The sequence below is a fragment of the Aulostomus chinensis genome, chromosome 21 (assembly GCF_037954235.1).
Source record: "Aulostomus chinensis isolate RoL2024-O1b breed Wild chromosome 21, RoL_Achi_v1.0, whole genome shotgun sequence".
In the NCBI taxonomy this organism is placed as follows: domain Eukaryota; kingdom Metazoa; phylum Chordata; class Actinopteri; order Syngnathiformes; family Aulostomidae; genus Aulostomus; species Aulostomus chinensis.
The window spans coordinates 7049002-7063306 of record NC_141340.1 but is presented as its reverse complement, the minus strand read 5'-3'; the positions used below and the strand labels follow the sequence as shown (position 1 = coordinate 7063306).

Here is a 14305-nt window from a genome sequence, read left to right as displayed (position 1 = left end):
AAAAAGTTGGGAGACTCGGCAGGAAGACGGTCCAGGCTGTCTTGCTGCGTCCAAGTCAGCAAGTATCAGTTTCAACTGTGAGGAGAAAACTCTCAGCTGCAGGTTTCACCGCTTGAGCGGCAGGAAGAGAGACAGTGCTAAAATGGCAAAAATCAGATGGGCTGCAAAATATACACCAGAGTGAAACTACATGCAGTAAATTTCAATCACTTAATACTTTTGAGTGGTAGTTTCCTGCAGTACTACCTCATCGATTTAATAAAAAAATGAGATAATGCTTTTGGAAGAGTATTTTTATTGCTGAGCATTAAAAAAGCAATGTATTTACAATGATAAGTCAAGGTCTGAGTATATTTACAACTGTATTTCATGCGATAAATGAATAACCACCACCATATGTCAGTTACGTCTATTATACACAGAACATTCCGACTTGACAAGGGTAACAAGAACAAGAAAGGAAACAGAGAAGACACAGCAGGCGTAGCAGAAACTTCATTCAGTGGATTCCTTCACTCAAAAAGTTTTAATATCTTGATAAAATTATATCACTACAATAAAGTGGAATTATAAGGCGTTAAGGCTTTAAAATAATATAGCACTCTTCATTTCCCCTAAACAAAAAAAAGGAAAAATCTTTAAAATAGACACTTGTGGCCTTCAAGTGAAACGTTCAAAGTACTCAGGTTGCCCACGATGCCAGCATACGCATGTCGTCATCTTCTTCACCCCTTCTCTTGGTTGCTGTTAAGAAAGGGATAAAAAAAAAGATTAAGAATTTATGAGAAAATTAAGAAAATAATTTTTTCTTTTTTGCTAATTTGGAGAGCAGCAGTTTAATTTGGCTACGAACAAACAACAAATATAGACACCCCCCAAGTAATCGGTCTAAGAACCTGACACATCAGATGATTTGAGCACTCTGGCTCAGACGCAAATGCATCACAGGAAGCCCGAGGAGAGGCTTTCCTGTGTGATCTCCCTCGCAAGGTAAAGTCAAGTCAAGTCAATTTTATTTGTATAGCACCACATCACAACAAAAATTATCTCATGACACTTTACAAGTAGAGCAGGTCCAGTACCACACTCCTTCCAGGAATTTACACCCAACAATTCTCCATCAGCAAAGACATCCTGCAACAGCGGCAATGAAAACCTTCCAGATCCAGGCTCAATGGGTACGAACGACTGCTTTGACCGGTTGGGGGGGGGGAGAGAGAGAGAGCAGGAGGGCCGTAAAGCCGTGACCCATTTCAGGAGCAACTGTATTCTCTCGTGATTAAAACAGACTAATTTTCCCTCGAATATACAGGAGAGCGTCCAGTGTTGTACGTACTAGCGCGGTGACTGGACTGTGCCGACGGCAGCTTCATTCTGGGCGCCGAGGGCAGGTCCTCCAAGGACTCCTCGATGTCCGCCTGTTCCAGTTCCTCCAGCTCAGCCAGCAGCTCATCCTAAAGAAGCAAAGCGCACAAGATTAGGAGCTGCATTTTGTTTTATTCTAGTCACAGCAAATAAAGCAAAAGCACAAAAAAGTACATATAGAAGTTGAAAAAAAAAATTCACCTCATCATAAGTATCACCAAAAGGTCTGGAGATGGCTTCGCTGATCTCCTGGGCCACGTCCTGCTGCTCGGTGATGTCTTCCATCAGGTCATCTATCTTTCCAACGTCCCTGACAACAAGAACAGATAAAAAAAAAGAAAGAAAAAGGCTTGAAAGTTTAGCTTCACTGTTCGTTTGGTTTCCCTCTTCATCAGGCTTGAATGGTCAGCTTCTTACATGTCCTCGTGGACTTTCTTCATGGCCTTGGCAGCCATGCTCATGTTCTTCAGGACCTCTGTGTTGGTGTTTGAGTTCTCCAGAGCTTCCCTCTGGAACTCGATGGTGGAGAGAGTGCCATCGATCTGGGTGAGCTGCTGCTCCAGGCGCTTCTTCCTCTTCAGAGCCTGCAGGGCAGCTAATGGAGGGGACACACACACACACACACACACACACACACACACACACACACACACACACACCATTTTAATAAAAGGGATTGTTTTTAACAAGGTTGCATGAGCTAGTCGTCCATTTTACGGGTCGTCGCTTGATTTCTGTCAGCACGTCTCCCTTGCCGAGAAGCTGGTTTGTCTCAGCGTTGGACTGCTACAAACGAGGGCTGGAGACAAATACATTATTTTACCAAATTCAAAAAATAAAGGAAAGCAGTGAAAATGTTTCAATGATTTTTTTTTTTTTGGTGATCATTTGTTTATGTGAATAAAAATACCTGGCTTGTTTTTGTTCTGCTGACCCCGTCCTCAACGGCGCAGTTCTAAACATCAGAGCTGCTCTCGGTTTCTCACCCTGACCCAAGGCCTCCTCCTCCTCCTGACCCAAGACCTCCTCCTCCTGACCCAAGACCTCTTCCTCCTGACCCAAGACCTCCTCCTCCTCCTGACCCAAGACCTCCTCCTCCTCCTGACCCAAGGCCTCCTCCTCCTCCTGACCCAAGACCTCCTCCTCCTGACCCAAGACCTCCTCCTCCTCCTGACCTAAGACCTCCTCCTCCTCCTGACCCAAGACCTCCTCCTCCTCCTGACCCAAGACCTCCTCCTCCTCCTGACCCAAGACCTCCTTCTCCTCCTGACCCAAGACCTCCTCCTCCTCCTGACCCAAGACTTTACTAAATCCATTATGTCCCTTTAACGCAAGACCTGGTGTTGGGCGTTCACCTCCTTTTAAATGATGATGCTATTTTTAGCCTGAGGTAGAAAGCAGCAATGTGTGGCAAGAGAAAACACATTCAGCACAGGCCAGTGCTGGTCTCACCCCAGGACACTCTTCCAGTCTCACCCCAGGACACTCTTCCAGTCTAACCCCAGGACACTCTTCCTGTCTCACCCCAGGACACTCTTCCTGTCTCACCCCAGGACACTCTTCCTGTCTCACCCCAGGACACTCTTCCTGTCTCACCCCAGGACACTCTTCCAGTCTCACCCCAGGACACTCTTCCAGTCTCACCCCAGGACACTCTTCCTGTCTCACCCCAGGACACTCTTCCTGTCTCACCCCAGGACACTCTTCCAGTCTCACCCCAGGACACTCTTCCTGTCTCACCCCAGGACACTCTTCCAGTCTCACCCCAGGACAAATCAACCTAAACTTTGTGTATTTTAACATGTTGTGTTTTTATGCATAAGAACAAGACAGACATGACCTGTCCTTGTTCGCACTGATTAAACTAATAGATTGACGCAGCACTTCAAGGCTGTAAAGTTCATTACCAGAGCGGCAGTGAGTCCTGGGTATGAGTACACCGGAGTTCTACAACTCAATCTGCATCATTTCTGCAAGATTGGTGGTCGGTGGAAGTCTATTACTAAGTCCCCAGAGTCCAGAAGGACACCAGGATCAGTTTATCATATTTACTTGAAACATCAAGATGATGTCACCCAGTTGTTCTTGTTTCAAGTTGTTTAGGCTTTGGGTTCCATCACGGTGTCGTTCATCGGAATCCTGGACTGAGAGCCTAGAATCTTGACGTTTTCGGGAGGATGGACTGAAACTTGTCCTAGAAACTCGTGATTAACTTGGCAGCTAATGAAGAAGCGCTGCACCTGCCAAGCACAAAGCAACGCCTATCAAATAACCACACAGGGAAATGTCGGGCCCTGCTCATGGCGGCTTCATGATAAGATTTACTGCTCGCCTCCCAAACGGCTCTGAGTCGTTTGGCCGCTTCTTCGACTGAGGGCCTAGTGCGCCACATTAGCGCTCATACGGGTCGGAGCCGGAACCTACCCCTCTTGTTCTTGGTGCCGTGCTTCTTGGCGATGGCCAGCTCTTGTTCTATCCTCTTCTCCAGGTAGTCTTGCTTCTTGGTCAACATTTCCTCCGTTTCACGCAGCTTGTGGATGGCCTCCTGGGGAGAAGGTCCTCCCTTCGACCGGTGGTGTTTGGACTTTGAAGAACTCGAGGAATCAGAGCTCCCCTTGAAGAATCGAGAGATTTTGCTCATTTTGGGGATTTTTTCTCTCTCCACCTAAACCTAAAACACACAGAATCTCCCTAAAGCTGCGCGGACGGAGAGTTTCCTCTGTGTTTCGAAGTGCGGGGTGTGTTACGCTGACTTTCCAGCTCGACTGGCTTGTGCTCTCTATTCAAACCAGCCATTGACTAGACCTTTCACCACACCTGTCCTGCCGTGACGTCATCGCACCTGACGAACTTCTTTGCGCGTTCAAAACACAATTTAAATAAAAAATGTGTTCACATCATTACTTTTTGCCTCATAATTTTGATTGTGTAGTCATATTATGATATATTTTCCTCATATTTTCTTTATTTAATGATTATGACATTTGATCTCCTAAATTTGACTTCATAAATCGCATAATTAGGACTTTTTTAACCTGTATTTGATTATTTTTTTTTATCTCTAATGCATAACATTCTACTACCTACTTTGGACATTTTTATTCGTTTTATGAATTTTTAACTGACTATCATTAAATTGTAATCACTTTACATATAAAATCTCAGAATGTGGGCTTCTAACGTAGAGGTATGACTTCTTTATTTAATAATTATAACTTTTTTTAATGGAATAACTGCGGCTTCTTAGTCACGTGATTTCACTTCCGGGGTCAAAGTTAATGTTGACGTTCTGAGCGGACTCGCGGCTCGCTCATGGCTGAGTTGGACATTGGCAAGCATTGTCAAATCGATTCCTGCCATCAGAAAGGTCCGTTTTAATAAATGAAGTTATTGAGGTGTGGTGGAACTCCGCCGTGTTGGTGACTGTGAGTGTCAGAGACGTCAGGAAGCGTCCTGGCTTTAGCGTGTTAGCTTCGTTAGCTAACGACTCCTCAGTAGAATTGAACAATAGAATAATGTCAGTTGTTTATTAGTTTGTTTTCTTGCGTTTCAAGAAGTGGTCGTGACAGGCAGTTTTCAGTTCCTAGGAACTGGAACTCATTAGGAAGTGATTCAAGTGAGTTAGCATCTCTGTTTAGATGCAGGATAGCACAGTTAGCGAACATCAGGTGTGTGTGTGTGTGTGTGTGTGTGTGTGTGTGTGTGTGTGTGTGTGTGTGTGTGTGTGTGTTTCTCACTGACTGTCTTTATTCTTTCTAGACTTCCTTCCGTTTGTCTGTGATTCCTGTAGTGGTGTTTTCTGGTACGTTTTGCGCTTTTTAATCCATAAAGTATTTCCGTCTCTCATTATTTATATATATATATATATATTTATATATATATATATATATATATATATATATATATATATATATATATATATATATACACACTCACACATATATACTGTATACATTACCTTCCTCCCCATCTTATTTTTAAACAATTGTAGTTATATGGTGTGCATTATTTAAATGTTTATCATTTATTATTCACCCTCTTGTGATACTATTATTCTTTTTACTACCACGTTGTATCGCAGAAACACTAAGACTCATTCTTGCGTGTGAACTTGGCTTATAACTCCATTTATAGTCGGTTTATGACTGATCTTCATTACTTTGTGACATTTCATTGAATAAACAATCAGTTATCAAAAAAGCGAAATGGAAACAGTGCACAGTTAGAGCCCTGTTTTCTTTTGTAATGCAGATATAATAAGATATGAAATAATGAGATCAAAGTACAGGACAATAATTTAAGCCATTCACTCCATTTTAATAAGATTTCTGTTTCCTCTTACAGCCTTGAGCACAGAAGCAGAGAGGCCCATTCATGCTCAGAGGTAGGAAATGCTTCTTCTACGAATTGAAGATGAATCAAGCACACGTTCTCCTCCGTGCTGTTCCTTTGTTGCTCCCTCCCATACTTGTGATTATTTTCCAGGAACCAGTGGCAAGGGAACCCCGGCCTGCTGGAGGCAGTACGAGCCATCACTGCTCATTTGAAGACTGCAAGAGAAAAGAAGTGCTGCCTGTCACATGTCCACAATGTGAAAAACATTTCTGTTTGGCGTAAGTTTACACTTTTTCTTTCTCTCACTGAAGACAGCACTTATTGAAATTGACAAGGTGAACTGAAACAACTTTGTTCTTCACTTCCAGCCATCGGCATCAAGATGATCACAAGTGTGAGAAGTTGGAGGTCCAAAAGCCTCGTATGGCTGCCACCAAAGAGCTGGTGCAGAGGATTGTGGGTCAGTTCCAGAGTAGTCGTGGAGTCATTGATGTTTTCTTCTGCTGTTCTTCTTTTGACCACATGGGATCAGTATTCAACCTCCTTTCTCTGCCTTCACGAATACCATACATGTAGTTTCCTTTTATTCAACCTTCTTACATGTAACACACCTGTGACAACTCAGAGTCAAAGGATGGATCCAAAAGGAAAGGACGTAGAGGAGCCAAAAACAGTGCGACAGCTGCCAAGGTAGCCTTGATGAAGCTGAAACTGCACGCCGCTGGAGACAAAGGACTGCCTCAGGTAAACTCTAGCACTGCATTTCTCTGTCCTCTATTCACACAATTACATTTACACACAATGATTAAGATGATTCTTCTTGCTCCCCTGATTATATTCTGACCTCCCTTGGTTTTCCAGACTGAAAGAACATATTTTCAAGTATATCTTCCCAAAGAATCCAAAGATACCAGCCAGCCCATGTTCTTCTGTTCCAAATGGAGTGTTGGGAAGGTGGTGGACTATGCAGCCTCTCTAGCTTCCCTCAAGAACAACAATAACGTCCTGACAGCGAAGGTAACAGAACAGAAAGAGCAGAGTTGTTTAATGCGTGTATCGCCACCACTGAATGACGGATCTATTTTATAGCTTCCCTCCACGTTCCTGCTCTTGTCTTGTTTTCATAACCTCCCCTCCCCAAGGAACACGCTTACTTTTTGGGAAATGCGGGTGAGCTGAGACCCACAGAGACCAGCTGACCACCAGTTAGCTTCGCACAATGTGTGGTCGTTTATGGGCGGGTTAGCGTACCTCAGGCAAAAGTCATCAGCTCGGTCAGGTGCAGGATCCTAGTTTGTCCAGAAGTGATCCTCCTCACCCTCTCTAACAAAGTCGGCCAAGATCAGTTGCAGCTGTCACTTTTCTAGTCGTCAAGAAATTTTTTATTTCGTTTTTAGAAGTGATGCGTCAAATCAATGTGCCCAGGTAGAAAAGTAGTTCCGACTATGAGTCTGAGTCAATACCTTGTAAATCTAAAATGTCATTCATAGCAAATATGATGCACAACCGTTGCTGTATCAACACATGCGTTGCTGCCGTATTGGGCTTCCTGCCTACAGCAAGCTTTTTTTGTTGTTGTTTTTTTGTTTTTTGAATGGTTAGCATTTGTAACATGATAGGCCACCAGTAAAAAAAAACAAAACGTAAAAAACAACCAAATAATATTTGAAGAATGCTGGCTGTTTTTCCAGTTACCTCCTTTTGTTGTTCATAAATGGTCCCTTTGACATTGCTCAGTCACACAGCTCACCTTCCCTCAGGTCACCAACTCCCTCAGCTTCATATGGTGAAAAGCATTTTTTTTAAAAATTCTGTCAGTAACTGTCTCTCGGTGCTGCTTCCCAGAAGCTCCGGCTGTGCCATCCTGAGACAGGCGAGGCTCTTCGTATGGACGACACCCTGCTCTCTCTGCTGACTTGCCCAGAAACTCCCCTGCACAACGGAGGTAATGTGATCCTGGAGTACCTGGACAATGACAGCTCTAGCCTGGAGGATGTTTCTCAGTATATCACACTGTCCTGAAACACAAGCTGCTGGCTGCACTGATGATTACTGTATGTTATTTACATTTCTGTCAATAAAGGGTATTTGGTACTTATTAAACTGCAATACAGATACAAGATGTTTTATGAAATTATTCTTTTAAAGCATAAATACACAGTTCCAATTTTATGTTTTTGCTATCATGGAGTCAGAGCCAGAAAGTCAAGGTTTAAGCCACTAACTGAGGGGAGCTAAGTAATGTAGATTGATAAAAACACTAGTGGCAGCAGGATGTTCAATAACAGTAGTGAATCTAATCAGGCACTATGGCCTTCACTGTATTTATACTGGTTCCAGGGCACAATCTACTATTCTGTCTGCTCATGCTACATGCTTGGCAATATAATAGATCTGTTATTTAGCCAGCACATGATGTACATTAAAGTCTAAAGCACTATATTCATATTACATAAACAGATTAAGTATATTCCAACATTTGTTACCGGAACACAAGGACACCTAACAAGGTGCAAGGCAAAAGTAGAGCACCTCATGCGGTCAGGTAAGAAATGGTAACCTTTTATTCATGTACTTTTACGTTGCTGGTAACCAGTCAAGACATTTGACACAGCTCTTAGAAAAGGGGCAGACCAAGGAAGATTTGAACCAATCAGAGGAGCTGTCATTCACAAGGACAGACGAACTCGCCAATAGGGTCACTGCTGTAAAAGTGGGCGTGTACGTCATCGCAGTAGATATATATTAAAAGGGGTTGGGCTTAACAGGACAGTTGATTCCGTTGTTTTGATGAGAATAGAGCCAAAGCTGAGGTTATCGACGATTTGTAGCAACCTTGGACCGTTTTTGGCGAATTATTAGGCTAAAGAGCACGCTAATCACTTCTTTTCTGATCGAGTCGCTTGGAAAACGGCGACTTGATCCAGCAAAACCTCACAAATCTTAGTACAATTAGGTCGAAAGGGATGCCGCTGCAGACAGACTCCGACGAACGCCAGCAGTCTTTGGATTTAATCTCCTCGCATTTAATCGGAAAGAGTAGCTTTTCTATAAATTTAAAAGGCCTCAGAGTAACTCATGCTCGACCGAGCGTTCCTGTAAGATGCTTAAACTCCAGTGCGAATTAAGAGGCGAGCTGTGAAGCGGAGAGAGCTAGTTAACAAAGCTAATAGCTAACAAGCTAATAGCTAACGTTAGCTGGTCAACAACAGATCGCGGACCGCTGAATTTTGCGTCGTCAAGAAGACAGTTGGAGCGAAGGTGACCAGTTTTAACGGCTTTGACTTGTGAACCATTTGATTTCTGCCTGCGCTTGAAGCGTTGCTCGGTAAGTCAATTGTGTAAAATCGATGCCCTGAAACAGGAAGACGATTTGTCAATTGAAGAGGGTGGGGGAGGGGCAGTGGTTAGAAACAGAAAGAGGAAATGTGTGTTTTGATCGCAAATTTGACCTCACGGGGCACTGTAGCTCCACCCCTTTCAGTCTGTTTAATTTAGTACGTTTATAAAAGTTGTATTTTTATTGGCAGGTCTGATGTACACAGTTATTGGGTTAAATTGTTGCATCTGCTATATACTTTAATGCAAATCTATGTTATGTCAAACCATTTAGCTCGTCATTAATGTTGTTTTTTTATGTGTAAACAGACCCTATCAGAGAACTTGTGGTCATGAAAGCTTCCTCAGGCGTGTGGGTAGGTCATGGGAATTAAATTGTGTATAAAGGAAGTATTTTCTTGTCTCACAGGCAGCAATGAAACTGTTGGAAAACTCCAGCTTCGAAGCCCTCAGCTCTCGGCTGTGTGTGGAAACAGGAGAGGCTCGCATCCTCGGCAGGTGAGTGTCACATGACGACTGATCCCATTACTCAAGCTTTTTTTTTATGGCTCTAGACAACCAGGCAGCTTTATCTGAGATTGTGCTGTACTTGGCTGTAACACACAGCTCAGGTGTAGTTGTTGGACAGGTGTGCGTGCACATATCATCCTCTTGAGGTGTGTTTGAGTACGGTTTTACTGTTTGAATAGTGAAAATAAAAGCACTTGAGTTATGTTTGTTTATTCCAAGAGAACTTCAACTTTGTTATATAATAGAAACTTGTGTAGTGTGTGATGATGTCATGACAGAGGCGAGGTGAGGCTGGTTCAGAGATAAATGGGGCCAGTGGAGCAAAGACGTGCCTGCCTGCAACTCAGCGGTGTGATAACAGATAACCTAGAAGCCTACCTTTAGGGCCTGAGCTAATGGATAACTCTCCCTGTGTGTTTTTTTGAATTGTGCAGATTGTAAAAGTATGACAGAGTGTGTTTGAGGTTATGTAACTCCATCAGCAGCCCCTGCAGTGCCAGTGACAGTGTGGTTAGAAGCAGCAGCAGCAGCAGCAGCGGTGGTGGGTTGTGGAGTTATGCAGCCCAGGCTAAACACTGGGTTCTGAGCGTGGGTGGTGAATGTTCTGCACTGGTTGTGACCTACAGTGACGCACAACACGGTGTCCTCTCACACAACTCTGTGGCTATTTTAGAGGCTGTTGTGGAGTGTGTTATGGGAGCATAAACACACTCAGTAATACTAGATAATAGCAGAGGGCTGCCAAGGCTGCTGGTCTTTAGGCTGCTTAGAGGATTAACAGTGCGGCCCATCCCAGCCGCTGTGTTTCCAAGCTGCAGGCGTCAACGCAAACTGTTCCCAACAGACCTCCAGCGAGTTAATAATTCCTAGCAGAGAGACGGTGAGTTTGCAACAAGTATAGCGTGCAATAAAAACAGCCATGTTGCAGTTACACACATCTGTGGTTTGATTTAGAGAACACAGCCTGAATTCAGTGGAGAGGTTCTCTGTTTGGTGTAAAAGGGGCAGTAAATAAATACAGTGACATCAGAAATGAGGTGATCTTTTCATAAATGCTGAGCTCAGCACACTCCCATTGAGAGCATATGCTCCCATGTTGTATTTTTGGTTTTGTTTTAAAATTGAGATCAGATACTGGGAAGACGGTATAATCATAATGGTGCCAGTTCATGCACTGATCCTGATTCCTGAGCGGTGGATTGTGGTGAAACTGCTGTAACCCAACATCCTAGATCCACACATGCAGTTCAGATCAATTGTTTTTGTTATGATGCATTTGTGTGTGTATTTTGCTTCCATTGTGTGGTTTATTACGTTCACCTTGTTTAACCTGAAGTACGATAAAAGTGATAATCAGAACAAAAAAGAGCTCTGCTATCAGAACAGGAAAAATGTGGATCGGTCCAACAATTTTGGAGTTCAAGGTTTTGGAGGTCCACTTTTGATGAAGTCAATCAAATGTCTTTTTTTTTTTAAGGGTTATAAATTGAAATTCCATCCATCCATTTTCACATTGGGCGAGAGGCGAGGTTCACCCTGGACAGGTGGCCAGTCCGTCGCAGGGCCATCAGAAACGAAAAGCAGGCCACTTCACCTCTGAGCCATGCCGTCCCTATAGATTTAAATTCTTTCACAGAAAAAGTAATGACATCTACTCTGCAGGCATAATTAATGTAATATCGTAACACTTTTTGGTGCTTAAATGTCTGGACATTTCTCCCCCAAATTTGACTTGTTAATTATTCAGTTGTTATGACAAAGCTTTGGTTTAGAAGTCTCCATGTTGCTGTGGGGTCTCGCCGTGTCTTGTTTACATCTAGGCACCCTTGAACACTGTGGGGGCTACTTAGTCTACGCTGAGGCTGCCTTGACCTCCTCAGTCTGAAGTCAGCACACACACTCAGTGAGCTCAGTTTCTTTGGCGCTCTGCTCCATGTCCCAGTGTCGGCGAGCAGTGGTCAAAGATACTCACAGCTGTCCTCGGCTGCTGCTTGTTACTGTAATAGATAACTTATGTTCTGCATTATCTTCAGTCGGCTCTGGTATCATCTGGTTTCCCCCCAGTGATGGCGTGTGTGTGTGTGTGTGTGTGTGTGTGTGTGTGTGTGTGTGTGTGTGTGTGTGAGAGAGAGACACACACACCAGGACAGTTATTTCTACCGGTGTCTACAACTGAGCATCCTATAATTAGGCTGGTAGGACAAGCAAGGGTCTTAGCCAGTCCATCTTAAATTACACAACCTTTGCTCTTGCATAACTTCACTGTGGAACGGAGGAAAAACAAACAGCCGTGCACCCGTTTGCTGTGCTGACATATCTGTGGAGAGTCCAACCCAAAAACATGAAGGAGCATGCAAGAATGTTCTTGAAGCTGCGGGTCCAAGTGGAAACTATCAGCTATGCTGCCAAAGCAGTGAGCTAGCAAGTAGGGCCTGTGGGGAGAGTTTTGCTCTTGGTATGCATAGAATAATCAGTAAAGCTTGGACCCAGTTGGAGATGGACTTGACATGTAGGGTGAGCAGCTCCAACGGTTGGGTGGCAGAGGAGAAAGGTAGTCTGCTGCTTCCCTTGTTCGTTCTTGTGCAGTTTTAAGTGTAGAGAGTTTGATGTGGTCAGCGTTGTTTACTGTTGGTATGATGTCTGAGACGTGGCCTCATGTTGATATTCTGTGTCGCCCAGGATCGAGAGCTACTCCTGCAAGATGGCAGGTGATGACAAACACATATTCAAGCAGTTCTGCCAGGAGGGGGAGCCACATATCCTGGAGGCTCTATCTCCCCCTCAGTCCACCAGCGCCACCAGCCCTTCACAGTGAGTACTACACAGCGGAGGAGCACCTGACTCAACTCTCTGCGATAGTGTCTTATTCACACATACTCGTGTGTGGTTCTGTCCAGGCTGGGGAAGAGCGTTGAGGACGGGGAGAACCCTCTGAGTGACAAGTGTTGCAGGAAGACTCTTTTCTACCTCATCACTACACTCAACGAGTCCTTCAGGCCAGACTACGACTTCACGGCGGCTCGGGCCCACGAGTTCAGCCGGGAGCCCAGTCTCAACTGGGTCAGTGTGCTGCTCAGGAGCAGAACAGACAAGTGTCACTGTGAGGTTTTGTTGGATAATCTAAGCATGGTCTGCTTCCAGGTGGCCAACGCAGTAAACAGCAGCTTGTTCTCAGCAGTAGGAGAGGAGTTCAACTCTCTGGGTCCGGAGCTGTGGAATGCCATCGACCAGGAGATCAGCCTGCAGGGCTGCGACATTTACAGGTAGGGACGCAAATGTGCGCTCACGTGTATTTTTATACTATTTACACACATACGCATAAACAGGATGTCTTTGTTTGTTCTTAGCTATAACCCCGATCTGGACTCTGACCCTTTTGGCGAGGAGGGGAGCCTCTGGTCCTTCAACTACTTCTTCTACAACAAGAAGCTGAAGAGGATCGTATTCCTCACGTGCCGCTCCGTCAGGTCAGCAGTCATTTTTTTCAAGGAGAGGGAGGGTCCTTGTATTTGTTATAGGGACAACACATTGGGTCTCTAGATGAAGGCAGGAAGGCTGCTTGGGTTCCCCTTTGATCACATTCCGAACCGTCTCACCTGCAGCGTGATGAGTGGCTACGGCCGGGACTGTCTGGACAACGAGCTGGACATGGAGCTGGACGACGAGGAGGAAATGGACGGCTTCACCAAGGACAGGTGAGCAGCTTTACTAGCGTTGTTCCTGGAAAGTGTAATTTTGAGGTGAAATGTTTGGTTCTGAGTGTGTCGTTGTGTTCTCCTCTCAGGTGCCCCAGAGCTCTGTGCGTGTGAGTCTTCCCAGATCATCCAAGCTTCTCCTCATCGCGTTCTCCATCCCGTCTACCTTTTTGTTGTTGTTTGGGATTTCCTTTCACCCAAAGCCATTTTTCACACTCGTAGACTAATGCATGTTTGAGCGCTGGCGTTGAACTGTGTACCGTAAGGTGCTGGACATTTTTATAAAGACCGTCATGGTGATTTAAGCTCCTCCTCCATTCTTCAGTGTGGTTAAAGCTTCTGGCCCCATCAACACACACACACTCACACACGTTCCACATTTCCAAAGAGACCACTTTATGGACCCTTGAAGAAGTCAGGTGGTGTTACTGGGCAAGTGGCGTCTTAGGGTTGATGTCAAATGAAGTCATGAATACCCACAAGTCAGGAGGAGTCCAGGTAACACCAGCATCAACCTAGACTGACCCGGACAAGACAGGATCCAGGAAGAGACTGATCAGTTCCACTCACCCATTGCTCATCATTTGCCACGCGTTGTGTTGCTTTTTACGAGTGACAGTGACCATACTGTGAGAACTGTTGTAGCACTGAGTTTGAGATTTAAAACGCTGCATTTACTATGTAAACTTGTATTACTGAATCTGCGCACGCTTTTGTCTGTACGTGTTGGACGGGACGCCACAGCCCAGAAAAGCACCAGCGTGGCACCAGAGTTGAAGCTTCAAGTTCGCTTCAGTCCATTAATACCCAGTTCGTTGTTTTATATGTTGTCTCTTTTTCTAGATGTCTTAGCTGTGTTACCTCAGTGTGAAGGCTTCATTGAAAGTGAATGTATAGTACAATTTTAGAGGTTAAAAAAAAAATACAGAAAATCTTCAGAAAAATGACTTCTATTATTTTTAGAAACAAATCTTTCATGTTCCTCTCGAGTTTCCTTGACTGCTGTGTTTTGGCTAATATATAACAGATGTGAATAAACTGGTGTTGGAATCATTAATCTA

At 44.4% G+C, this 14305-nt stretch overlaps 3 protein-coding genes across 4 annotated transcripts; 2 read left to right on the top strand and 1 right to left on the bottom strand.

Moving 5' to 3' along the window:
• Positions 1 to 284: 284 nt before the first annotated feature.
• Positions 285 to 4197, bottom strand: chmp4c (charged multivesicular body protein 4C). The gene is made up of 5 exons (XM_086191133.1): positions 3790 to 4197; positions 1783 to 1960; positions 1567 to 1675; positions 1337 to 1454; positions 285 to 744 (listed from the first exon to the last, which is right to left on the bottom strand). The coding sequence occupies exons 1-5, from the start codon at positions 4004 to 4006 to the stop codon at positions 683 to 685; spliced, it is 684 nt and encodes a 227-aa protein (XP_086047259.1). The 5' UTR covers positions 4007 to 4197; the 3' UTR covers positions 285 to 682.
• Positions 4198 to 4632: 435 nt separating this feature from the next.
• Positions 4633 to 7810, top strand: zfand1 (zinc finger, AN1-type domain 1). 2 transcript variants are annotated; one of them, XM_086191416.1, is made up of 8 exons: positions 4633 to 4732; positions 5125 to 5167; positions 5710 to 5749; positions 5851 to 5978; positions 6069 to 6160; positions 6326 to 6444; positions 6562 to 6717; positions 7549 to 7810. In XM_086191416.1, the coding sequence occupies exons 1-8, from the start codon at positions 4678 to 4680 to the stop codon at positions 7720 to 7722; spliced, it is 807 nt and encodes a 268-aa protein (XP_086047542.1). In that variant the 5' UTR covers positions 4633 to 4677; the 3' UTR covers positions 7723 to 7810. The 2 variants fall into 2 exon arrangements, with proteins under 2 accessions (XP_086047542.1, XP_086047541.1); XM_086191415.1 differs by having other exon boundaries at positions 7546 to 7810.
• A 653-nt stretch (positions 7811 to 8463) lies between these two features.
• On the top strand, positions 8464 to 14301 carry maf1b (MAF1 homolog, negative regulator of RNA polymerase III b). The gene is made up of 8 exons (XM_086190901.1): positions 8464 to 9028; positions 9449 to 9537; positions 12229 to 12360; positions 12447 to 12609; positions 12691 to 12812; positions 12897 to 13016; positions 13152 to 13244; positions 13334 to 14301. Exons 2-8 carry the CDS (start codon positions 9455 to 9457, stop codon positions 13356 to 13358), a joined length of 738 nt encoding a protein of 245 aa, XP_086047027.1. The 5' UTR covers positions 8464 to 9028; positions 9449 to 9454; the 3' UTR covers positions 13359 to 14301.
• Positions 14302 to 14305: the final 4 nt, after the last annotated feature.